The 27,780-nt window shown below is 43.4% G+C and overlaps 1 protein-coding gene across 5 annotated transcripts in view; it reads right to left on the minus strand.

Annotated features, from left to right (window-relative positions):
* The window catches only part of TGFB2 (transforming growth factor beta 2), a 112,371-nt gene that overhangs the window by 33,570 nt on the left and 51,021 nt on the right, over nucleotides 1-27,780 (minus strand). For all 5 annotated transcript variants that reach the window (XR_010127704.1, XR_010127705.1, XM_063672080.1 and 2 more), the window contains one exon: nucleotides 5,625-5,788. Coding sequence is in view for 3 of the 5 variants with exons in the window: in XM_063672080.1 (XP_063528150.1) it covers nucleotides 5,625-5,788 (164 nt within the window). In the remaining 2 variants the exon portion in view is untranslated. The remainder of the gene's footprint in view (nucleotides 1-5,624; nucleotides 5,789-27,780) is intronic.

The following is a 27,780-nucleotide window of genomic DNA, read 5'->3' on the forward strand; positions in this document are numbered from 1 at the left end:
AGGGTAATGAAAATCTTAAGTTCACAAGCTTTCAGGTTTAAACAAGCTCAGAGTGACTTCAACAGAAGCATGGGTTTCCTAACTATCCCAGGTGGAGAGAAACAATAGACCTTCGCAGCTCTGGACAAGACAAACCCTGAACTCATGTATAGAATTGCTATCCTACGTTCATCCAGCCTTATATTGTGACTCTAAAAAGAATACCTGGAGGCATTTTTATGAGACAGAATGACTCAAAAATCTTGGGCTATATTTTAAATCTGTGAATTCCAATTGGAAGATCCGAATCTGAACAATCACACATGTGAGTCACCAGGAGAGCTCTTTGAAACCAACATCTGTGCCGAAGCAACTCTCATTTTCCTTTCCAGGGAAAATCAGAATTCCCTTGAAGGAAACTGTGGTTAGTCTTCGTAAAAGCTCCCCCAGGGATTCCAAACCTGGTGGAGTGCGTATGCTCACATGTAAGTTCACAGGCACATGTGCACACATGTACACACATACATACTCTCTTCCTGCTGAATATCAGTGTCCCGAAGAGTCCTAATAAATCATCCAAACAACCATGTAAATGACCTGAGAACCTTTTCATAGTCACCCTGTCTTCCTCTAGGGAGTAGGATGCCAACTGTGTGTCAAACAATACAGTAATCAAAGGGTATCCAAAAACTTCAAAGGCTTTGTTCTTCTGAAGAGCTGAGCTTTCTAAATAGCTGAAGATCTGCCCATTTAAGCACCAAATCTTTTTTTTTTCCAAAAGACTATTTCAGCAATTTTGGATGTGAAACTCTGTAAAATTTATTGCATGTGTTCAGTTTCCTGACTATAATTTAGCCTCATCTTCATAATTCAAGGCTATTACCATAGGCATCAATTCCTGTAATAGGACTAGAGATGGGAGTTTATTACCAAAGACTACAAAGACCTCCAAATGGCAACTGGAGACAAAAGGAAAGTTGGAGAACACCATACTAAAAATGGGACTCCAAAGAAAGAGGCCAGAAGCAAAAGTCAGAAGCCAGACAGGAAGCCAAGGAGATAAAGAGTGGGTTAACTATAAACTGGGTAAAATTCAGAAAACTTGTCCACAACAGGCATTGCTTCTGTGGTCTGATCATCTGAGATAGCATTACTGTGATACACTGGTAAAAATCTTTAGTCTAAAGCAGAGGTCCCCAACCTGGATGGTACTGGTCCATGGCCCATCAGGAGCTGGGCCGCACAGCAGGAGGTGAGCAGCAGGCAAGCAAGCAAAGCTTCATCTGTGTTTACAGCCACTCCTCATTGCTTGCAGTACTGCCTGAGCTCCACCTCCTGTCAGATTAGCAGTGGCATTAGATTCTCAAAGGAGCAAGAACCCTATCGTGAACTGCACGTGCTAGGGATCTAGGTTGCACGCTCCTTATGATAATCAAATGCCTGATGATCAGACACTGTCTCCCATTACTGCCAGATGGGACCATATAGTTGCAGGAAAACAAGCTCAGGGCTCCTACTGATTCTACATTATGGTGAGTTGTATAATTATTTCATTATATATTACAATGAAATAAAGTGCACAATAAAAGTAATGCTCTGTGGAAAAATTGTATTCCACAAAACTGGTCCCTGGTGCCAAAAAGGTTAGGGACTGCTGGTCTAAAGGACCTGATGCTGATGTCACGGTGTCCTCCTCTAGCCCTCCTCTTTTAATTCAGTGCTTCTAATTTCTTGTGGCCCTACAGATAGTCAATCTAGATGAAGCAATAAAAGGCAAGAGGCTGCCTTTCTGATCCATCAAAAGTGTGTGTGAGTTGTCTTCTCTTCGGGTGTTCAAGGATCTCTTTGACTTGCTCTCTGGACCTTGTCTTTCAGGAGGTGTATAGCTGAGCCCCAGAAAGATTAAAAAATTGCTATTATTTTATATTTTTCTGCTAGAACTTTCTCCTTCCAGATACCCATGTATAGTGACAGTGAATATGCCCATGCTTCTCCAAACTAAAAGCTTCCATCTTGGGCCGTTCCTCTTTCAAGCGTGGGACTCTAAGCCATGCAGATCATGTCGCTTGCGTCATGGAGCAGACGGTGCTGCAGAAACCTCTGAGGCACACCTACCAAGAACTCACTAAGGTCCTCTAAGTTGCCAGCCTCAAGAGAAACACCCTTTCCTGGAGATGGGATGGGCCCTGGGAGGAAAAAAGTCATTGGCAAGCCTGCTGGCAGAGGCTACTCCTCAGAGGACAGGGTCAAGGGGCCACAGAAAAATAGTGACTTAGCAGCTTCCATTACAGGTAACAGGACCTAGGTGACCCTGCCTTCAATTTACTGAAGCCAGGTAACTAAAGTAGGGCCAAAAAGAGCAACCTATGATGCTATCGTCAGCACAGAAGGAAATTTAAGAGTGATTTAATTGGTAAAAAAGAGAAGAAAAAGGAGAGGAAATCATGTTTTTTGTTTGTTTGTTTAAATCATCTTGTAATTTATCTAGCTACCCTTAATCTGGTTTTTTTTTTTTCATAGGAACCAGTTTTTGCTTTCCCTCCAAATATTACTTCATCCTCTAGCCTAGTTTGTCTTATTCTTCTTCTATTCTGGCTGATCCCAAGGGTAAGAGAAAGGGAAAATTTTGCCAGAAAGAGCATAGTATGTGGTGAGGGGCAGGAGGGACTTGGGAGTCAGAGGTGGATTTATATCCCAGCCCTGCCATTTCCTACCTGTGTGACCCTGGCCAAGTTACTTAGTTTCTGTGGGATTTAGCATCATTCTCTGTGAAATGGAGAAAGAATATAATAGCAGAAAGAATACTTCATTGTACAAACTTTATAGTATAGCTGTGAGTATCATTGGAAACAATACTTCTGATTCTTTGCTCTGCATACTGTCTGGTCACACAAGCATGCTCTCTGACCTTGCGGCGACGAGCAATGGCTGGCCCATTGGTGCTACCCAGAATGCGAGTTAGGATTTAAAAGTCTCCAAAAACAGGTTCTCGAGGGCCTATTTAAATAAGTAGGAATTATTCTTCATGAACACACATGTGAACTAGTACTTTAAAACTGGGGCCAGGCACAGTGCCTCATGCCTGTAATCCCAGCACATTGGGAAGCCGAGGTGGGATGATCTCTTGAGCTCAGGAGTTAGAGACCAGCCTTGGCAACAAAGCGAGACCTCGTCTGTACTAAAAATTAAAAAAAAAAAATTCATTAGCTAGGTGTGGGGATGCATACCTGTAGGATCACTTGAGCCCTGGAAGTTGAGGGTGCAGTGAGCTATGATTGCACCACTGCATTCTAGCCTGGGTGACAGAGCAAGATGCTGTCTCAAAAAAACAGAAAAAGAAAACAAAACGACTGCTTTAAGTATTTTAAACTATTCTTCAGGTCTCATATTCATTTGTATGGTAGTTCTCCATTTTCATAATGAATACAAAGAAAATTTGATCCTAATTATCACAAATTCCAAATGATCAGAGTCCAGAAAAACTAGCGGTTTCTGCACATAGATGCCAATTTCTTTTTCTCAAGTAATCCCATGTTTTAATCATATTGTCATACATATATACCCCTTATCACGGGGATCCCAAGGGGTTTGTTCTTAATCCTCTGTAGTGTCACTCTACACACTATCTCTGGAGGTTCACCTTCTCCCTAGTCTCTCCTCACCTCCAGGCACTGAGCACTATGCATCAGGTACCCTCAGCAAGCCCATTCAAGACTGTCTTTGCACTGGCTGCCCTTCCTGCCAAGAATGATGATCCCCCATCAGGTTTTAATAGATACTTCTCAAGGCCTCACCAAAATGTCAGCTCCCTGATGAAATTTCCCCACCTATACCCTATATGCAAATACCACTATTCATATGGCATCAGGGTGTATTTAAGTTGCCTGTTTACAAGGCTGCACCAGACTCAGGATTTTTCAAGTGGTTCTTTAATGTGCACAAGAAGCACCTGCGGATCTTGTTAAAATGGAGATTCTGATTCTGTAAAGTCTAGGGTGGGGCCTGAGATTCTACCTTTCTCACAGCCCCTAGGTGATGCCGATGCAAATGCCCTGTAGACTACACTCAGGTAACAAGCTTTTAAGAACATCTCTGAAAATCTCAGCAAGTTGGCATTTCATCATTATCATCATTATATTTTGACGCAGCTGCCCACCAACTTCAACTCTACTAGAAAGATGAGAACAGGAGACATCAGGGCTGTCCAAATAATGGAAGAAAGTGTGTGTGTGTATGTGCGTGTGTGTGTGTATGTGTGTGTGCGTGTGTGTGTATGTGTGTGTATCTGTGTGTATATGCGTGTGTATGTGCGTGTGTGTGTGTGTATGTGCGTGTATGGGCGTGTGTGTGCGTGTATGTGTGTGTATGTGCGTGTGTGTGCGTGTGTATGTGCGTGTGTATGTGCGTGTGTGTGCGTGTGTGTATGTGCGTGTGTGCACGTGTGTGCGTGTGTGTATGTGCGTGTGTGTGCGTGTGTGTGTGCGTGTGTGTGCGTGTGTGTATGTGCGTGTGTGTATGTGCGTATGTGTGTGCATGTGTGTATGTGTATGTGCGTGTGTATGCGTGTGTGTATGTGCGTGTGTATGTGTGTATGTGCGTGTGTATGTGCGTGTGTGTGTGTGTATGTGCGTATGTGCGTGTGTGTATGTGCGTGTGTATGTGTGTGTGTGTGCGTGTGTGTATGTGCGTGTGTGTATGTGCGTGTGTATGTGCGTGTGTGTGCATGTGTGTGCGTGTGTGTATGTGTGTGTGTGTGCGTGCGTGTGCATGTGCGTGTGTGTATGTGTGTGTGTGCATGTGTGTATTGAATGGGTAGATTGGAGAGAGTGGGTAGAATTAGAAAGGAAAAGGAAACGGGATAAGGTTAATAAAGAGAAGGAGGTTGCAAAGAGAGGAGAAAAAAAGTGAAAAAGGAAGAGAGAAGACAAGAAAACAAAGAGAAAAATCATAGAAAAGGAGAAAGAAACAGCTATAGGATGAGTAAAGGAAGGTCAGCTGACTGTTCCCCAGAAAGAAATCGGACCTACATTATCTGACTTTACAGTTTAAGGGGTTGACTTCTGGAACAAAACCCTCTCAAGAGTACATACTCCAGCTGTTCATGCAACTGAGGAAGTGTGCTCAGAGCTTCAATACTGCATTCTAAAGGGTTCTTCCCTCCTGAGTGATTAGGAACAAGCTATTACTAGAACAGTAATAGCAAATGAGGGCCTATATCACGATTGTGAATACACAGAATGGCTTATATCAGCTAAGAAAATCTAAGACACTAGAATTCTTTTACTCTAAGACCTCAAACTGATTGCCCATTACAACAACCTAAATGAGCCAGGTATGGTGGCTCATGTCTGTAATCCCTAAACTTTTTGAGGCCAAGGTGGGAAGATTGCTTAAGGCCAGGAGTTCCAGATCAGCCGGGGCAACATGGTGAGACCTCATATCTACAAAAAGTTTTTTAAAAAGATAATCGGGTGTGATGGTGCACTCTTGCAGTCCCATTGACTCGGGAGGCTGAGGCAAGAGGATCGTTTGAACCCAGGAGTTCAAGATTGCAGTGAGCTGTGATCATGCCACTGTGCTCTAGCCTGTGACAGACAGAGAGAGAGAGTCTGTCTAAAAAAACAACAACAACAAATGAACATTACCTGATACAGCTCAATCCGTTGTTCAGGCACTCTGGCTTTTGGGTTCTGCAAACGAAAGACTCTGAACTCTGCTTTCACCAAATTGGAAGCATTCTTCTCCATTGCTGAGACGTCAAATCGAACAATTCTGAAGTAGGGTCTGTAGAAAGTGGGCGGGATGGCATCTGTAAAAAATTAGGGCAATCATTGAAAATGATAAAATCCATTGTGCTTTCAGAAAAGACTATAGTGTGAGATAATCCCAAGAAACCATAAGGGAAATATCTACAGAATAATTTAGTTTCCAACGGCCAATTTAATACCATTAACAATTTAACCAGAAAAAAAAGAAATAAAATAAACATGTGCATTTAGTTACAGGAGTAGCAAATTAATAGAGATTAACAAACCACTTCCAACTTCATTTGAAAGCATGCAGTTAACCCCATCCTTTGAAGGGTGACAGACTGGTGGAAAATCATAGATGGTTTTGAATTGGAACAGGTTTATGACAGTTGATGCCTGGAGAGAGCTGTCAGGCCTGCATACACTTTAATCAGATGTGCCAAGAAAATAGTTCCTAATGGCCAGCAGTTTGCCCATGTATTTTTTTTCCTTGAAAGTTTGTCATCCAAATAATCTTTTTTTTAACCAGGCTCATGTATCGAATCTCTTTTGGCTTCAATATTTTAGTTTTTCACACACGTATGACTTAACATATTCTGTAGTCAAGTTATGATGAGGAAATCTGAATAAACAAAAGTATAACCCACGTACTAGCTGATACCAGATCCAGTATTAAAATTCTTTATGCAGGATAATGTCTGTTGGTGGGAGGTCATCCTAGCTAATGAAGAAAAAGAATTGGCACTAATTCCTTCAGTTCTAAACCATGTAAAATACAGAGTTGCTGATGGTACATGACAATTTAAAGCTCTTGGGAAGGCCAGGCACAGTGGGTCACGCCTGTAATTCCAACACTTTGGGGGCTGAGATGGGCAGACCACTTAAGGTCAGGAGTTTGAGACCAGCCCTGGCCCACATGGCGAAACCCTGTTTCTACTAAAAATACAAAAATTAGCCAGGCTTGGTGGTGCGCACCTGTAATCCCATCTACTCCGGAGACTGAGGCAGGAGAATTGCTTGAACCCGGGGGGTGGAGGCTGCAGTGAGCTGAAATCACAACACTACACTCTAGCCTGGGCAATAGGGTGAGGCTCCATCTCAAAAATCAATCAATCAATCAATCAATCAAACTCCTGGGTTGCTTTAGAGTTGTGCTGGCTTTTTTGTTTGTTTTGTTTTGTTTTTTTTGTAATCTGCCAATGTCTTTCAATATGCAACTGAGGCTATACCAAGAGCAGAGCAGGTCCTAGTCTAACTCCATGCTTTCAAATACAATATTCATTTATTAAGCACCTACACTGTGCAGACCACTTGTTACAGGTATGTTTCTACAATCTTCTTCCAAAGTCTCCTACACACTTTCTTTCCCCTTTCCAGAGTGTTTCATCCAACTCTAGTGGCTCCATTTCTTTCTACCCACTCTTCAATTATCTGACTTCATTATAAATAATCATTCACAGTTGTTCATGTTTCTTTATAAATGTTTTTATTACTTCTGCATTATGTTTGTTTATTTTGTTTTCCCTGTGAAATTTTAAGAATCTTGAGGGCAGAGACTGTATTTGCCAGGTCTTTATTCTTTCCCACGTATCTGGACAGGATTCACCAAATATCCCGTGTGCATAGTTGGTCATCAACAGGAGTCTCTTGAAAGACTCAGGCATCTGACTCTTGGCAACACTAACCTCTTATTAAATAAATGAGCCATCTTGCCGATCTTAAAATAGAAATAAATACCTTCCGTGATTTATTGGGAAATCCATGCCCTGACGATTACACTGAAGAAAAAAAGATGCTAGGAACACACCAACATTTTCTCATCTTAAAAGCCTGAATTTTTTCCTTCATAGGAACTTTCTCCCAACGCACCTCTTTCCCCTATATATGTGTGACTCTCAGCACACAGGCTCATGGAGAAGCGGGGAATTTCTACACCAGTCTCCTCCATACCGGTTCAGAAAATGACTGTGTGAATTGAGGCTTTATAACCCATGAGTCAGAAGTCTCAGAAACAAACAAACAAACAAAAAACCCCCAAAAATCCAAAGTATCCAGGTTTCAAAGAAAAAAAGTATTCCTGCAGATGTGGTGATGATCCGCTGCATCACCACTGCGAATTAGTTGATGGGCGGCTTCCAGGCCAGGTGGCACTGGTACGCGTAGAAAAGCTTTTGGAGCCCCCTAGCACACAGCATTTTGACAAAGTAGCTGCTGAGAACAAATAGAACTTTTTCTCCTCTGGAATATGCCCGCCCCCATGATTGGAACCGCTGGTCCTATGCCGACCAGCTCAGCTGAAAACAGACCAGACACCCAGAGAAGCCTAGGCCAGTGTGGGGCCAGGCTTTCTGGCTTTGCACACCGTCTTGGCCAAAACCTTCCACAGGCTGATGCTGCATTCATCTTCGCATAGGCTCCGCATTAGACAGCAGAAGCTTCAAACATCCTTTGAAGGAGCATCCTGGAATAGTGAAGCTAATTTAGCGTGTTTCCTGTCGTTAGGAAGAGTAAACATCTCATTCAATTTTCCCCGCCTCTTTCAGTGGAATCCCTGCAGGCCTCTTCCACTTTCACAAACACCCATCTTTCACACCCACCCGCCTCAATCTTATCCTTCCATCAAGTTTGTAAATAAGTGCTCTTGAGATTTATTTTTATCTCTTTTGTGTTTATTAAACTTTGGACCATTTTTCCCCCCTTTTCTGGTCCTCTGCCCATCCACACTCTTTCTTTTTATGGCTTCCTCAGACCATGAGGTCAATTTTGTTTCTTCTTCTTCTAAGCAAATCGTCCAATGATCCTGTCCTAGGCTTTTGAGCTTTGAAGGGGAGTTTGCAAATATTTACAGGAGTAGCTTGCTAGTTAAGTACAGTTGTTCAGCTGGGCTTCCTATACATTGGCAAACAGCCCTCCTCCCCTCTGGCTCTTATAAGCATTTAGGCTGTTTATATTTCAACTGTCTAATAACACAAATCTGCATTTTTGGTCCTTGTTTTATAAGTAGAAATAGCTAACACACACAGTGAAAGGACTGCTGAGCAGCCCCCATCAGCCACTGCTTTAGTCTTGTAACCACAGCGAAGCGACCAGGCCAGGAGGAACCGGCAGCCTTCCCTGCCTGTACTCCTGCTGCAGCATATGACAGTGTGGTAAAAACTGTCAAATGAAGAACCGACTACCCCTTCCAGGAGTTGATGCCAGCTGTCCTGTGCTGTCACCTGCTCTGGGTCACAAGCCCCCTGGCTGGCTGAGGAACGTGAGCAACTGGCCAAATGTCTCCTCATTTGGAAAAAACAAAATTGCTGTCAATTGCTCTAACACAGTCTTCGACCCTGCCTTTACTTCATAAACGCCCTGTACGCGGAGCAGGGAGACCCAAAAAGGCCCCTCGATGCCCAGTCGGGAAGCGGCAGGCTTCCGCCCTCCACTGAGGGAGCTCGGGGTAGGGGCTTAATGGCTTGTGCAGCTCTGATCCACCCACTTAGTCTTGGAGGGATGGAGCTTTTTCCTCTGCTTCCTCCAAGAACTCATTTCCTGCTTTGGAATGGGAGTTCTCACTAAAGTCCTCTGTAATGCGCACCCCAGTTCCTATTCCATTGCCAGGTGGTCAGGTACTTGTGCTTGACCTTTGCCAACTTATCCACAATCACATCCTGGCCCGCTCCTTCTCTCAATTTCTGACCTACTTTTTCAGTTCAATCAAATCGATTTTCCTTCAACCCTTTGGATTTCACACCAGGAGGCTGATTCTGGTCCTCCTCCCAGGCTTTCTCATGGGCCTTCCTCCCAGGGAAAATTTTGCACATAGAAGATTCCAGTATGTCATCAAGTGGTGTCCCCCTCACCTCAACCTTGGCCACACATGCCTGCAAAACCATATTTTGGGGACGGAAGAGAGAGAAAAAAAACCTGAGAAAATCTAACTAGTCACTAATTTCCAAAGTAACAGTATACAAAAAGCTTAAATACAGCACTTAATCACATACTACTGTATAAACATTATATGTTGACTTGTATCTGCTCCAGAAAATTTACCAACTTATTGTATGTAAGTACTTTGAACTCACAAATCTTTCCTTATAGTTTTTCTCCACAGCCCAGGGTGGACTTCATGAGCGTGTGGCCAGCACAGGGGCACAGGGTCTCCATCCTCAGAAAGGTCTCATACCTGAATTCAGTGCTCTGTGGCCTCTCTAGTCACCATCTTGAAATCCTCAATCATTTTATTTTTGAATTGATGCTTTGTAAGCAAGGTCTTATGGGACAATGGAGCATGCACAGAGGGCTGGGGACCTCAGCCCTGTGCCATCCCACCTCCTGTCACCTGTCCACTTGCCCAGGACTCTCTGCCTCCTACCCCTTGCCCTCTGGTGTCCCCAATCTCACCCTGCCTTACCTGGCCTGCCCAGTGGTCACTGTTTTCCTCCACCCAATGACAGTTAGGGTCAGGCACACAACCCACGCCGTTTCAGGGCAAAGCCTGGTGGCAGCTATCCCCACCACAAACTGGCAGTGCCACAATGTTCAGGGAGCAACCCAGTAGAAGCATGTCTCTCACCCACTCCTTTTTAAAAATTTTTTTCAATACTTTTTGGGGTACAGGTGCTTTTTGGTGACATGAATGAGTTCTTTAGTGGGTGATTGCTGAGATTTTCATGCACCCTCTTAATCCAGGTACCAAGCACATCCCAGCACAGAGTATGCAACCCTATGGGTTGAAGTGGCAGTCCCATGGGAAGGGAGATACCTGGCTCAATGTGTTATCAATCTTGTGGGCTTGTGGCAGGGGGACCCCAGCAGCTGCTGGGCTACATGTTTTAGGGCAAGGGTCTCAGGTCCCCGTGAAAGTCTCCTGTCACTCTGGGAGCATCCCCATGCCCAAGCGAGCACAATATCAAACAGCACATAAAAAAACACCGTGACAGTTGGAGAGCGAGAGAGACAGAGAGAGGGAGACCATGGAACAAAGGAAAAAGTTTTATATTTTAGCATCTTCAATAGTACTCCTTTTCTTTCTTTTTGAACAAGAGACCCCATATTTTCATATTGAAAAAGGATTCTGCAAATTTTGTAGCTAGCCCTGTCGAAGCCTCATATAGTTATAGGATTCTTACATACTGAAGGACCTTCAAGGCTATCTGAATTCTAATCCAGTTAAGAATGAACTGGCTGAACTGAATCAACCAGTTCCTAGCTACTTAGCAACAGGGATATTATCTGGCTTTTCTGAGCCTGTTTCTTCATCTATATAATGAAGTAAATAATTTTCTACCTCGTATGTATTGGGTCATATTGTCAGGATTATATAAGTAAGCAGATGGAAAGTTGGAGCGCTGGGTCTAGCACAAATTTCCACACAGTTTCCTCCCTGCCTCCCTTGCCATAGCGCAACAGAACTGCCAAGTGGTCAGTAGGCCCTTCGTGAATGCCCCCGAGAGAGAGTGCTCTGATAGCCTGACAGACTAAATTAGAAGACGAGAGAAAGAACAGGAGGAGCTAAGCGTCCTGGGGCAGTTTATAAATGACGCTATATACTCTAATTCCTTTCCACTGAACAGGGAGAAATTCCAGTCCCCAAAGTTCTCACAGACTCCCCACCACTATCCTTTAACATTTCACCTGTTTTACTATAAACCTGACCATCAGAAAAGGTGACAAGAGAAATCCTAACTTTCCACTAAACAGCTCTGCATCAAGCAATTTCACTTTTCACTACAATGTTCATATTAGGACTATTTTTATTAAAAAGTTTAATTGACATTGGTACAATACTATTAACTAGGCTTGGATTTCTTTGGTTTTTATATGCACTAATTTTTTTTAATTTTTAATTTTTGTGGCTACCTAGTAAGGGTGTATATATTTATGTGGTACATGAAATACTTCGATACAGGCATGCAATGCCTAATAATCACATCATGGTAAATGGGGTATCCATCCCCTTTGAAAACATACTATAGTTGTGATTATCATTGGGAGAAGCTGTTGAAGGGTACATAGGAACTCTCTGTACTATTTTTGCTATTTCTTGTGAGTCTAAAATTGTTTCAGGCCTGGCACAGTGGCTCATGCCTATAATCCCGCACTCTGGGAGGCCAAAGTGGGAGGATTGGTTAAGTCTAGGAGTTTGAGACCAGCCTGGGCAACAAAGCAAGACAAGACCCCATCTCTATTAAAAAATAAAAAATTAGCTGGGTGATGTGGCATGTGCCTGTACTCCCACCTACTTGGGAGGCTGAGGTGGGAGCATCACTTGAGCCTGAGAGGGTGAGACTACAGTGAGCCATGATTGAGTCACTGCACTGAAGCCTGGGCAACAGAGTGAGACCTGTCTCTTAAAAAAATTAAAATAATCCAGGCACTGTGGCTCACGCCTGTAATCCCACCACTTTAGGAGGCTGAGGCAGGCAGATCACGAGGTCAAGAGACCAAGACCATCCTGGCCACATGGTGAAACCCCGTCTCTAGTAAAAATACAAAAATTAGCTGGGCATGGTGGCAGGCGTCTATAGTCCTAGCTACTCAGGAGGCTGAGGTAGGAGAATAGCTTGAACCTGGGAGGCAGAGGTTGCAGTGAGCCGAGATTGCACCACTGTACTCCAGCCTGGCGATGGAGAAAGACTCCATCTCAAAAAATAAAATAGAATAGAATCATTTCAAAATAAAGTTAAAGAAAAGGTTAATAAAAAAACAAAACTGAATAAAGGTCTTACAATGTCACTCATATGTGATGAGCTCTGAAACAGAATGTAGATTTGAGGCTTGCAAGAAGTCCCCCAGTGATGTCTAGGGTTCAGCCCTTCAGGAGGGCAATGCTTCAGTCATCTATCTATTGTTTATTCTCTCTTAGATTGGTTACACCACAAAACTGGCAGGAAGAAAGTGTGTGAATGTTGAAATGCTTGGGTCAAGAACCTACGGGTATTTGCTGTATTTGCTAAAGCAGTGGTTCTTAAAGTGAGGTTCCCGGCCCACAGCATCAGCCTTGCCTAGGAATCCATGATAAATGTGAATCATCCAGGAAAGTCTGATGCACCATCTCATCAAAGTTTGAGAACCAATGTGTGACTACATACTGGTTGACTCCTAGCTGGTGAAACCAGTCCTAGTTAACAATTAAAAGCAGATTGATAAAGTCCGGGGAAAAGAAGAAGGAGGCTTTAGTGTTTAATATCAGCTTTCTTGGAGTCAGCACTGACCACAATCGTCAAGGACAGACAAGCACTGGTCTCAGTGTCCTTGTGGGGGATTTCCCAAATAAGCCAGAAAGGTCAGTAGTTCAAAGTGAAACACAGAAGGTGTGGGTATGAACGGAACTGGTAGTGGCCTGGAGGTTTTGTTTATCCTCCTGCCTGAGGTACTCACCAATTACCTCAACATCAAGTCCAAGCTAGTCCCCCTCCTAGGGGAAAAGCTAAACGAGGCTTACAAAGCAGCACAGGTTCCTGCTGATTGCAGTGGCTATATGGATCCTATATAACAATCTTTCTCAAAGAGTGTGGATGGTGGTCTGCATTTTAGCAAACTCCTTGAGCAATTCCTATGTACCCTAACATTTGAGAACTGCTGAAATATACGACAGAAGAAAAGGAATCTACAAAGAAATACAGAAAGACAAAGGAGCACCTAAACTTTTTTTTTTTTTTGAGACGGAGTCTCGCTCTGTCGCACAGGCTGGAGTGCAGTGGCGTGATCTCAGCTCACTGCAAGCTCTGCCTCCCGGGTTCACGCCATTCTCCTGCCTCAGCCTCCCAAGCAGCTGGGACTACAGGCACCCACCACCATGCCCGGCTAATTTTTTGTATTTTTTAGTAGAGACGGGGTTTCACCGTGTTAGCCAGGATGGTCTCAATCTCTTGACCTCGTGATCCGCCTGCTTTAGCCTCCCAAAGTGCTGAGATTACAGGCATGAGCCACCGTGCCCGGCCTTTTTTTTTTTTTTTTTTTTTAGATGGAGTCTCGCTCTGTGGCCCAGGCTGGAGTGCAATGGCACAATCTCGGCTCACTGCAACCTCCGCCTCCTGGGTTCACGCAATTCACCTGTCTCAGCCTCCTGAGTAGCTGGGATTATAGGTGCGCGCCACCACGTCTGGCTAATTTTTTGTATTTTTAGTAGAGATGGGGTTTCACCATGTTGGCCAGGCTGGTCTCAAACTCCTGACCTCAGGTGATCCACCGCCTCGGCCTCCCAAAGTGCTGGGATTACAGGCGTGAGCCACTGCACCCAGCTCAAGCACCTAAACTTTGGATTAGGCTTTATACCTAGAAAAAAAGAGTAAGACAGAGAAAAGAGGAAGAGTGCTAAAGCTCTTAAACTGGAAAAATAGGATTCCTCTATGATTTGCAGTAGTAGTCTGCCTTGACTGCACATGTTAATCAACCGAGGAACTTTGAAAATCCTGATGCCTGGGTTGAAGTCCCTAAGAGTCTAGTTAATTGACTGGGGTGGACTTAGTTCTAAGTTCCTCAGATGATTTTAAATGTACAGCCAGGATCAGCACCCCTCACTGAAAGAAACTGGTAGTACTCAGATAGAAGAAGGGAAGACTTAGGGATATCAAATCTCAAGGGATTTCAAAGATTTCAGGGACTTACTTTCTATATAGCCAAGGAGCCACAGTTTGACTCAATATAAAAATAATTTTCTAAAAATTTAGAAGATTAAAAAAAAAAAGAAACCAAACAACTCACTCTCTTTCAAGGTTGTGAGAGATCACACCTCACGGGCCTCCCTGCAAGAACCTGTGTACTCACAAGGCGCAGTCTGTCCCAAAAGATGCAGTGGGGCTTCCTGAATGTGGTGGCAGGGTGAGCTAGATGGCCTCGCAGCCCACTTCCAGCTCTGCCGTTACATCATGCTCTCCACCGATGGAGCCTCCAAAAATTGTTTTTCTCCCCTAAATTCCACTATGTTAGTTAGATATTTGTTCACTCACCCCCAGCATCAGAATCACCTGATGGGCTTATTAATATGCTTGTTACTTGGTTCCATATTAGACCTACTCGGTGAATAGTAGGCAATTCTTTTTTACACTCAAGTTTGAGAACTTCTGCCCTAGGCTATGATAGTCTAACCACAATGCACTTGACCAGGCTTCCCTTCTGGTTACTCAGTGTCATGAACTAGCTAGAGAGGAATGAAAAATGTCCATCCTACCTTTCCTACTCCAAAAAGAATGACCTGATCTCACTGCAGGCTCAGAATTCTATTTTATGTTCCCTTCTCATTTTATAATATCTTTACTAACTTCATCACCGCAAAAGCCTTTTTTTAATCCCCATTTCACAGATAAAGAAATCAAGGCCCAGCACGGTGGCTCACACCTGTAATCCCAGCACTTTGGGAGGCCGAGGCAGGCGGATCACGAGGTCAGGAGATCGAGACCATCCTGGCTAACGCAGTGAAACCCCGTCTCTACTAAAAATACAAAACAAAATTAGCCGGGTGTAGTGGCGGGCGCCTGTAGTCCCAGCTACTCTGGAGGCTGAGGCAGGAGAATGGTGTGAACCCGGGAGGCAGAGCTTGCAGTGAGCCGAGATTGCGCCACTGCACTCCAGCCTGGGCGACGGAGCGAGACTCCCTCTCAACAAAAAAAAAAATAGGAAAAGAAAAGAAATCAAGAGTGAGGAAAGTAAAATAACTTTGGGCTAAAGTCGAAGTGAGGCTAGCCTTTGAATCAAAAGCTTTTCAGTATAATATCCTGCCTTCTGTGCAAAGGAGCCCTGAGTTGAAGGCATGACTACCACGCCAGGCAGAAACACCAACACATGCAATGGAGCGTGGTGGCAACAAAATACAAATAAAATAACAAGGCAGCAGCTCCTCCTCCACTAGAGATAAGTTTGACCTTGCAATAAAGCTTGAAAAACTTTAATGCAAGGCCATAGTATTTTCACGGATACTCCCTAAGAGAACGCACCTGATGTGGAGACTTGGGGGCTCACCCAGTGTGAAAGTTTCCCAGTGAGAAGCACTTTACTAATACCAGTATTGCCCAGGGTCTTTCAGATCCCCATACATTGGTGCCTAGTGCTGCTGTTCTCAGTGGTATCCCCTAGCTCTTATTCCCAAGCCCATAGAATGAACAGAACAAACCCCCTCATTTCCCTTTCCAGAAATGACTGCACTTTTCCTGCAGCTCAGCAGTGACTGGTGTGGACTTCTGACATGCTTAATGAGTGTGTAGTGGCCCCTCATTCCTGACATCCCTAGCTTTGAAGGAAGTAGTTTGGGGTTCATTAGCCATTCCCCAGAGTGTGGCAAGACAAGCAACCCACCGAGTGGTTGGAGGGCAATAACTAGCTACTATTTGTGTGTGCACAGACACAGCCAGCAAGAAACCAAGACAATTGTGTTTTGGGGTTTTCTGAAATTTGTCTTGGCACACTGGATATGGATTTTATTTCACTACCACATCCCAAACACTGCTGACATTCAAGTCACAGCAATTTAACATAAAATGACTAAGAAATAAACAGCGCATCAGCGGTGGTTTCTGATTTTCTCTCCGGCCATCCCACCTATTAAATGTAACACAGCACCAGAGCATCTGCTATGTAAAGACAGAGTCTCCGAGAGGGGGATGATATCAGACTTGACGAGCTGTTGGCAATGGTGAGTCTAATTGTGTCAGCATCAGCTTATGTGACTTGGCCTTCATCTAACTGCTATTTGAGACTGTGCGTACTGTCAGCATGAGTGTTTGGGCTCCTTCTTACACTGTGCAAAAAAAGTAAAATAACAGTGGTGCCGGCCCATGGTGTTTAGTTTTCTTGAACTGTGTCAGACATGGGGTTTCCAGTTTCTATTCCAAAGTTTCCATCATCCTCATAAATCCCCACCTACACGGAGACACCTATTTCACTTCAGTTCCTCTACATTCCTCATCAGGCTCAGGGCTGTGCAGGCAGTTTGTGTAGGGTGTACTGGGTGTTAGCAGTAAAAGCACTGGGTGCTGTAAGGGCAGGCCAACTGTTGATGTTAAGAGGCCGATGCTGGCCGGGTGCGGTGGCTCACGCCTGTAATCCCAGCGCTTTGGGAGGCCGAGGCGGGCGGATCACGAGGTCAGGAGATCGAGACCATCCTGGCTAATGCAGTGAAACCCCGTCTCTACTAAAAATACAAAAAAAAAATTAGCCAGGCATGGTGGTGGGCGCCTGTAATCCCAGCTACTAGGGAGGCTGAGGCAGGAGAATGGCGTTAACTCTGGAGGTGGAGCTTGCAGTGAGCCGAGATTGCGCCACTGGACTCCAGCCTGGGCGACAGAGCGAGGCTCTGTCTAAAAAAAAGAGGCTGATGCCTAACGTAGAGGAGTCTCAGAGCCCATGAGCATGAAAAGTATGGCTGGACCCACGTTTGTGGGCAGGTAAACCGTGAATGTGATATGTCCCTTCCCAATGGCCTCATCGGGGCAGGCGGTCCTCACAGCTGGAACAGGCCACTGAAGCAGCTCTTCTCTGCCATAATCTCATCCCTTAAAGCAGATAACTTTATTTTTTTCTTTTTCTCTCTCCCTTCCTATCTTTTCTACTTCCTTTGCTTCATTTTCTTTCTCTCCTCTTTTTCTCACTTCCCTTCAATCTGTGCTTTTGTTTGCTGTAATGATATCCAGGGAGCAAAATAGTCATCTTTTTGGTTCTTTCATGGCTTTTAATGAGGCCAGTGAGCCCATGACACAGATAACCATATATCATTCTAGAATGCAGTAAAGGCTTCAAACAAGATCAGTAGAAGGAAGCCAGCCTGTGTTGATTCCTTTAATGAATTAAACTTCGAAATTTAGGATCTCATCCTTAACCTTTTAGTAGGTTAGAAGCACATTTTATTTTGATCTCTTTTACAGATTAAGAAACTGAAGGGTAAAATCTTTGCAGGATGACACCAAGCATTGGCAAAATAGGACTTAAACCACACAGCCCTGGACATTCTTGCTCAGCATTGGACATTCTTGCTCATCCCTGCAAAGAAAGCATTCTTATCCCACAACAAATAAACGCCAACATTCGCCTTTCCAGAAACGAATGCACTTTCCCCTGCAGCTCTGCAATGACTAGTATGGACTTTTGACATGCTTAATGGGTGTAGCGGGTCATTATTAGCCTGAAAATCGTTCTCTAATCTTTTCAAAATTATAGCAGTGATGCATGTAATGGCCAATGCATGTCTTGTACTGTGAGATTTTCTCTGTGTTTTCTGTAAGCTTCTTGCTTGTGGCCTAATTTTTCTGTAAGGCAATTGCCTAATTACTTTGAGGCACTGTGCTGATTTGTTGCTGTGCCCTAAAGCTTAAGCTAATAAGTGGCAGGGCACACCCTGCTAGGATTGCAAGCTGTTTACCAACTTAACCAAGTGGCATGGGCTGTTATTACTAGCATATTAAATTAATGGCTTGAGAGTGAATAAATACGAAGGGGAATACATGGTCTGGATTATCCGGTTTTAGAGAAGTAAAAAGCAAATACAGCTGATGTTCAATTTCTCTGCAAGTCTTTATTGAAATTAGAAATGATAGCACACAAAGGGGTTGCCTGGCACCTACTAGGTGCTGTCTCCTATAAGCGTCTAACTCTTCTTACTGCAATTTTCTTTACAAGACAAGACAAGACAGTTTCTCTCAGAACCCTTCAGTGACCGAGAACTTAGAACCCAGATAGGTGGCCCATTTCAGCCTCTGACCATTGTTCCAATGGTACAAGAGTTCTTCCCTACCTCAGGCTGACAGCTGCTTTCTACAAGAGCTACACCACAGTGGGCCTAGTTCTGCCACATAAAATGATCTATTCCCTTTCCACTCGATCCTACTTAGATCAAGCCAGTTTTTTGTTTGTTTGTTTGTTTTGAGACGGAGTCTTGCTCTGTCATCTAGACTGGAGTGCAGTGGCGTGATCTCGGCTCACTGCAAGCTCCGCCTCCCGGGTTCACACCATTCTCCTGCCTCAGCCTCCAGAGTAGCTGGGACTGCAGGCGCCCGCCACCATACCCGACTATTTTATTCTTATTTTTTTAGTAGAGACGGGGTTTCACTGTATTAGCCAGGATGGTCTTGATCTCCTGACCTCATGATCCGCCCGCCTCAGCCTCCCAAAGTGCTGGGATTACAGGTGTGAGCCACCGCGCCTGGCTGATCAAGCCAGTTTTTGAAGCCAGTTTTTGCATCTTCTCTTCTTCATCTCTTTTCTTCTGTAAGCAAACATCCCCTCCTTCCTTTCACATTTTGTCATGAAAGCCATTCACTTGTTCTAGTTGTTCTCTACTTTGCCCCAGTCTTAAACCTGAACCATTACATCTGAACATAATTCTCAAGGCAGAATAGAGTAGAACTATCTATCCCCTTCCTTATGTGGAACTTATGCTTTTACGAATGCATCCGAACACTGAATTATTCTATTTTTTGGCCTTTGCACTCACATCATATATTCTCTGTATTCTGAATGTCTAATAAATTGCAAGTCTTTGGTCTTTTCCACAAAAACAATTTTGCAGATATCATCGTCTTACGCTTACACCCTGTGCAATATTTACAATATACTCCTATTCAGGGTATACTTATTTGATTTGAGTCCTCATTTTAAATATGCTGAGAAGGATTTGAAGTCTGATGTGGTGAGCCTGTGCATTCATTTGTTAAATGATACTGCAGGGCACAATGTTGTATAATAAAATGAAGAATCGTTGATGTTATTTCATTCAATCCCCAAAACTCACAGATAAGGAACAAAGGTCTTCAAGTTTGTTTAGGTGGAAAAGGACCTGAATTCACACTAGAACTTATTCCTTCTGAGGTGCTTCCTCTGCACTAGGCACTTCCCACTGTGCTGCTCAACTCCAGGGACACAGCCAAGTCTATGGGCAGGGGGCTCTGGACCTGTACAGGCACACACTACCACCACAATGAGTCTTCCAGTTTGCCCAGCAGCACATCTTCTTCAAGGGGGACCAGTAGGCCAGCTGTGTCCTACTGCAAATCATCAAGGAAAATGGCCAGTGGGACAGAACTCAGGAAGGTTCTGGAACCCACCTTAGCCCAGAATGCCCATCCTCTATTAATCAGCACTCTGAGGAATTCGTTTCAAAATATACTTCCTTGAAAAGCTGAATGGAAAGTCCGAATTTTTCTTTATGCCAAATGGTAGCCCTCTATCTAGAATATAAAGATAGTAGGGAGTAAGCATTGCTTGGAAGAAACGTTAAGTTACCAGATATCCATATTAGCACTTCAGTAGATGGCCATTTAGTGCCAGAAAGAATATTAAGAGTTTCAAATGATGGTGCTTTCTTAGGGTTGGTAGATGTATTCATTAAGGGTGTGCACTCTTCCCTCATCCTGTTTGTACTGGCAACACAGCTATGGGCAATTAAGATATGGGAACATACAGGAATTATAGGAATCCAGATGAACTGTGGCATGAACGAGTTCTGGAATGGAGCCAAGGGTGTTATGCTTGTTTTAAGGAATCATGTTCATTTGGGTGCTAAGCAGCTTTCTGTTCTTCAAGGTTGGGCCACTGTTTGTGAGAGGAAGAAAAACAGCCTTTAAATTAAGAATCTCCATTGCAGAACTAGACCCTGGCTAAGTACTTTAAAATGTTTAAGTATGTGTTATTTTAATTCAATTGAACTAGCTGAGAGCAAGCCCCTATAGTTTAGCTTCAATCTCATTATTTTTGTGCACAGAGGCTATAAAATGTCTGAATTTTAACCTGCTCTCGGGACACTGGGAGAGAAAACTGAAAAATGGCAGCTAGGGTCTCCAAGGAGTTAATCTAACGGGTCCCAATTTATTGGAAAGCACAGTAGTTTTGAGAATGGAAGGAGAATTCTTAAGAAAAAAATACTTTTTTTTTCCTTTGGGGAAGCTTAAGATCTGTCATACAGCTCTCTGTTGTCTTTAGGAACGTTCAAGAAGTCCTTGCAATGGAGGTGCAAAAAAAACTCAGGTGGTTTCCAAAGCTTTCCTGCTTTCTTTTCTCACTAGTGGTTGTGTAGACCTGGGGGTCAGGACAAATGCTTTTAGTTAGTCCCAAGTCAATGGCTGTCCTGTGCTTCCTAAAAAGCATTTACTAAGTCCTCTTTTAAAAAGTGTTTCTTGACTAAAGCCAGTGGTTTATAAATGTGTGAGGGTGAAAGTAAATACAGCACCATAGTGGAGTGGTACATATATAACAAGAATTAAACAAATAGCAAATGAAGGTATAGAGATGGGAATTTTACACAAAGCCTGCATGGGGCTTACCTATGTGTACTCAAGTATATCCTAAAGTCAGTGGAATCACTTTTAGTATGTCAGGGTGCCTCAGTGATGTCACTGAAGATGTTTATTTCTCGCATATTACATTGGTTCCACTAAACTACTCTTAAAGGTTAGACATGTCTGAAAAATTTCATTGTGTCAGAAAAGTGAAAAAACAGTTCCACAATCGCATCTGAATACCTTAATTCAGCTTCTGTGTGTGTAGTGCCTGAAAGGTTACCAATAAAGAACGTATGTTCCTTGAATCATTGATTAGCACCCATATACACTGTACCACAGAGCACCCATGAGATACTATCTGAGTACATTCATTGGCCAGAGGGGTTTTGATCAGGGAAAATTGATAACTCCTCTCAATTCTTTTCAGTGCTCTTAAACACTCGAGAATGCTCTTTAGCCGGAAGCAAGCTGTGCTGCTGTCTGACTGTAGCACTGGACTAGAGATCACTGAAGGCCAGGCAGAGGTCTGCTTTACTTGTAAGCAGGTGCATATGGGACTGGTACAGGAAGAACAGCCTCTGTATTGGGCGAGGGTGCCTTTGTAAGTTTCACAAGCACAGACACTGCATCTGTCATCTTCCCACTCCTGTGTCCTAGCTCCAGGCTCAGGACAAGTTCTCTTAGTACACAATAGGTGTTCAACACGTATCACAAAGCAAAAGGAAATGAATCACTCTCAAACAGCTAAGTCACATAACAATGATGAATGTTAATCCCAATCATTTAGGTCTTCATAGTGTTTCACCAAGCACCTCCACATATATACTATTTCATCCTAGCCTGATAACCCTGTAAGCCAGGTTAGGATTATCCCCATTTTACTGTTGAGAAAACCACAATTCAGAGGCCAAATGATTAGATGTAAGTGACTCCACCAGACTTCTCAGTGCTAATCCAATGCTCACCTTCTGACATCAGGCTCAAGAATAGGCTCCCCTGTAGGATATCAAGCAGCCAGTGGAATAACCAACCCTGTATAGAGTGCCTTCTAAAGGCGAAGCACAGTCAGCTGAGAAGGCCATTTCTGAGACCGCCATCATAGTCCAACTTGAAGAGATACAGCAACATTAAAACAAACAAGCTGCCTTTTCAACTGGCACTGATACTCTGACAAGAGCGATTTTTCTCTTCATTATGATTGTGAATAGTTATTACTAGTGCTGAGAGCGGAAGTATCTTCCTCTAAATGCACAGCAGCCTTAGAGTGTACAATGTCTGGAAGGGACCAGGATGGAGAAAGTTATTAGTGTTCAGGCAGCCAACTCAGGGATCAGCTATTCAGCGGCTCCCGACATACGGTGACCTTCTTTGGAAATGGTACTTTGGGAATGACCTAGGGATAAGATCCAGAGAGGGACAAGCAGGGAAAGGACCAGGTCCCCCATGTTTCAGCAGGAATAAAGATGTCTTCAGAACAGCCTGCTCTTTCTTTCATGGTGGGCGAGGGGGCCACTGGTCCACCTCAGTGGGCACAGCGGAGACTCAGAGATGTTGTTTGAGCATCAGCTTCAAAGACAAAATCACTTTTTGGTGTGCCAAGCAATCCACAATTGCCCAGTAGTTTACCGAACTTTTAAAATTTCCCTCTGGATGTGGGGGGACCAACTGTGACCTCTCTTCCCTCAGGATGGCCTGACGCAGGTCAGACTGCCTTGGACAGGCAATCGGTGCAGCCTAAACACAGACGGACTTTTAAAAACTCCAGTTGATCCCTTTGCTTCCTTTTATTGAAAACAACTGACTGCACATTACCCTTTTTTTATTGTCAGAAGGAAGCTGGGGAGCTCTAGGAGCCAAAAATGTGCGTTCTCCATAGCTTTACTCTAATTATATACTATGCCTAATTCCACGTCCATTCCTCTGTGGGTGCACAGGTCCTTTAACTATAGCTTCTATTCTTGCAGAGCACACAGGTGTGTTCTTGCTGTCTATGGGCCTTCCAGATCACAGTCATTTCCATGTAGAATAATGCCAGTGGGGGTGGGGGACATAGAAAAAGACATGAACTTCATGGCATGGTGAACCCTTTCAAATATCTCAGAGAAGGATCCCAGAATCCTAAAAGGATTTTGTAAGTCTCATAGCCAGGCAACATAGAATCATCAATCCTAATTTCCCAGCCTTCAATCAGACCACCTTTTCTCACAAGTCTGGCTTGGGGAGAAGAAACAAAAAAGGTCAGGTGGGAACAGGCCTTGTACAGTAACCACTTGAGCTGTGAAGGGATTTAAGATGTGCAATACGGGAGGGGCTTTTCAGGAGTTAGCATTAAGAGAAGGTAGTGGTACAACTGATTTCTCTGTAGATCTTATATAGGGTATCATCAACTTCCCAGGCCTTGGTTCCCTCGTGTCTAAAAGAATAATGGGCTTGGATGAGACTCTTCCATCCAAGGCTAGGAGAGACACTACCTGCCCTTGAGGTTACTGGGGTTCAAGGTGAGAAAGCCCTGCCCTCTGTAGCTGGGCATGCCTTTTCCAGGAACATAGACAGCATGGTACCAAGCAAGCCTACTTCAATTCTTAACCATCCTTTCCTCTCTCTTAACCTCTAACAAGTGCACAGTCTTGATAAATTTCAAATATCCCAAAGAGACAACTTCATGGCATGTCAATTTTTGTACCTTCTGACCCCAAACTACCTTTCCAGCTTAATGGGCACCCTGCTGTCTCCCCTCCACTCCCCTCCCACCCCTGCCATACTGGACTCTGCCCCAGCCCCTAAGTGCACCACATCACTTCCAATCTCCAAATATGCCAAGCACCACCACACCCATACCATGTCAGTCTTTCACCTAGAAACCTTTACATTTGGCAAATTCTACTCATCCTTGAAGGTCCAGGCTAGCGTCACCTCTTTTTAGAAGTGTCTCTGGCTCTTCCAGAGCACAGTGCGTTTCTCCCTTCTTTGCATCCTGGCACTTATCATACTGTGTATTATAGTGGCCTCTTTAGGTGTTCACCTTGATAGATGGGAACAGCAAAAGAGCAGGGACTCACTTTATTTCTGTATCTTTAAAATATGATAATACTAGCACTTGCCTCTATAAATCGCCATAAGGATTAAATAAGGTAATAAATGTGAACATAATAAGTACTCATTAAACATAAGCTTATATTATTAACAGAACATTGGAAGCCAAAGAGGAAAGGGTGCACCTACTTTCAGAATCTGATGTCAATAAGACTTTTCTAGGCAGGAATATAGAAAAGGTCACAAATCTCAAGACAGGAGCAGTATCAAAAAGCTTGTGGAAGCCCTCCCTTTCTCTGCCATCCAGAATCAAACAAACCAGAATGGCCCTGGGGTCTGCCTCTACTCCTCAGTTTGTAACTATTAGCATCAGGAACCTGTGGGCAGGCTTGAGCCTGATTCAGTAGGACACATCTTAGAAAGCCATTCTTGGAGTCATTAGTTTTGTTGGCCCATTAGATTACTTGATAAATCAGCTATACAAAGAGACTTCCAGTGATTTTCTAGGAGCAGTGCCTACATTCAAAAACAACTTACTAAGGGCTTTCTTGGACATAATCTCATTTTTAATGACACCTGGCAATCTCATACAAATGCTATCTTATGGATAGTGCCTACTAGGTTGGCTAGATAATTTCCAATCCCCACCACTCTCATTGTCTGAATGAAGAGACTGAGGTTTCCAGCAGGCAAGTCACTTGTGCAACAGCATACAGCTGAAACAGAAAGGTAGCTGGAAATTTGCAAATCAAGTCTATCTGATCCCAAGTCCACACTCTTTCCACTGTCCCATGTCCCCACCTCTCCTGATAAAGATTTGTTCTGTAGTACTTTAAGTATGGGGTGGGGGTGATAAATCTCAGGACAGCCCAAGCTCAGTACAGTGAAGAGCCTTCAAACAGAGTTACCTACAAAAGGATCAAGCAACATCCCTGCGAGTAGCCAGGATCTTATGACAAGATTCAAGGAGTAATGACAGAACTAGATGACCTTTAAAATGCGACCACGGGAGTCTCTCTGAACTTATTCTGGTTTGGGGGAAAAGACTGAGGGAGAGGCTGCCCAATTAAGAAAAAATAAAAATAAAAACAAAATAAAATGCAACCACTGTGACAACCTGTGACACTGAGGCTTATTAGAGAAGTCTAGTTCTAACAGCTTAAATCTTCAATTTTCCTCCAAGGGGAAAGATGGGAAAGGAGCCAGACAGCACTGAGTTCAGAGACTGAGCTTATGAAAAGCCTAATTTTGGTTTTGAAGGAGACACTAGGAGGCCCCTGCTATGCTCCATCTCATGAGTCCCTCACCAGCCAAAGACACCCTCTGTGTGTGATCCTCTGCAGCTATGTGAGAAGATCTTGGTCTTAGTCTTGACATGGGGTCATGTTAAAACCCTTCAGCAAAAAATCTCCCAAATATCATGGCTAAAGGGATAAAGGGGCTTATACACCAAGGATGGCCACTTCTTAGCAGGAATTTCCATTTTCCTCTGAAGTCGTGTTACTTTGGGGAAGGCTCAAAACCTCTGTGCTCTGTGAACCGGTGATCACAGGCTCTTGTCAAGCTGAAATATGATAATGCCTGTCCATGTCCTTTTGTTAAATGCAAAATGATAAGTACAAGGTGGCATCACTGTACTTCAACTTATTCTTAATTATCATTGAATAACAATATGCTGTCCACATATTCCAGAGGTCATTCAGAAATAACAAGCATTTGCTTACATTATCTTATCTAATTCTACTCTACCCTTCTAAACAACTTTTGAGGTACATCTCCCTTTTGCAGATAAGGAATCTGAGGCTCAGAGCTACCAACCAGAAAGTACCAGTAAGAGAGAGGGAAAAAAATAGAATCAAACCCAGATCCTACCTCCTAACAGGTGTTCCTCCCACTCACCACATCCATCCCAAACATGGGAAGGGTTCACTCTGGTTTCAATGCATATAATAATACGAGCCATCTGCCGGGTGGTTACGTGACATCATTGCGGCATCGGCCTTAGGAATAATAACTGCACAGGCTGCAATGTGCTCTGGGGCAGCCTCTGAAGCATCTGCAGCCACTTTGTCCTCAACTGTCAGAGACATTCGGGCTTCACTGAACCTCCTCCTGCCATGAGTCATCCTCCACGTTTCATGTTAACCATCCATTCTCAGCAGATTTGAATTCTGCCTTCTGTCCTTTTCTGGTGAGACTCTAGGGGTGTAAATGGACTGTCCATAGCCCCTGAGTTTAAGGAAAAATGAGATGAAGCAAACGTATGTTAAATCCACTGCCTGGAAAGCCAGCCTCTCTCAATATGTACAGGGCCAAGAATAACAGCAGCTGGGTCTGACCTGGATTATCTCGTTTAAGCCTCACAAGAACTCTGCGAGGTAGAAACTATTTTCATTTCCATTTTGCAGATGAGGAGACTAAGGCTTATGAGGATTAAATAATTTATCTAAGGTCACAAAGCTAATAAGTGGTAGAGCCAGAGTGGAAGTGACTTGTAATGAACCACTTTTAGTACTTTATTTTAAAAGGTAAGATAGACTCTTATTATACATAATCTTTCTTATAACACATAATAGTATAGGAAGCATTTAACATGCTTGTTTTTCTAAGGCTTTCAAATATCCCACATACCTGCTAACACTTTTTCCACCACGATATTCCAAATTATTCTAACTCCATTCCAACATACATAGCTACTTTAATTATCTACCTGAAAATTATTATAACTTTTAATCCAATAAAATAATGAGTGACAAGATAGTTATTAAAAATAAAACCCATAACCAATGCATTCAAAATACTTATGCTATTTAATTCCTTTTTTTTCTTTTTAATGAATCAAGATGTTCTAGAAGAGGAGGGGGGGGAAATCTGTGACCTTATATTATTTAAATAAACCTTAAAAATACTTTCTCTGTATCTCATTTTCACAGAACTGTTACAACAACCACAAAATCGTCATAAATGACAAACTCTGTGACGTGGAAAGGAAGGAAAGGGAGGAGGAAAAGCATTCTTGTGTTGTTTCACAATTATTTTCAGGATCCCGAATGTGGTGCTTTTTTGTCAGTACATGTTTACTCTCTACCTTTCTAGATGGGGAAATCCAAAGCCAATATTTCTTAGTCTAAAATGCCTTTCATGGAAAGTTTTTCCAAAGCCTGTGGTTGATTTTGTTGCAATTTGTAACCCATCGAAACCTGACTCATGGGATGTATAATCAAATCTCGCAAGTCCTTCGCCACGTAGCTGTGTGAAAATCCTTCAGTAAAAAAACTCACAAACATTATGGCTGAAGGGACGAAGGGCTTCTGCAAGGACTGCCACTTCTTGCTAGGACTTTCTATCTGCCTGTGAAGCCACTTGAGGGCTGTGTGACAATGAACACCTGAGGACACTCTCCCTCTCCCCCACACCCCCCACATACACACACTTCTCATGCACCTGCTTTCCCAACAAAGAAAATGAAAAATGACTTCTGAAGGGCAAATTAGCAGCCCTGTTATTGCATTTTAAAATGGTCTTGTGTTTTTCTTAAGGCAGATTCATATTTGCAATAGACTATACATTAAAAAGGACACATGCTTTCCAGCTTTGAATTTTGGACCCTCCTAAAGGTCACTTGCAAATTCCTGTAGAATTATGCATTGACAAAACAGAGGTTTCAGATTCTGTCTAAATGTGGCTCCATTTGTGCTCATAGTCTTCTAATTAAACCCCTGGTTGCATCATAAATCCAGTCCTAGGGCCTTGCTGTAATATCCAAGGGCAGAATACAAAAGCTTAAGACTCCATCGCATAGGTTTCTTTCCTCTTGGTTGGGAATT

This window comes from Pongo pygmaeus, chromosome 1 (assembly GCF_028885625.2).
Source record: "Pongo pygmaeus isolate AG05252 chromosome 1, NHGRI_mPonPyg2-v2.0_pri, whole genome shotgun sequence".
Taxonomy (NCBI): domain Eukaryota; kingdom Metazoa; phylum Chordata; class Mammalia; order Primates; family Hominidae; genus Pongo; species Pongo pygmaeus.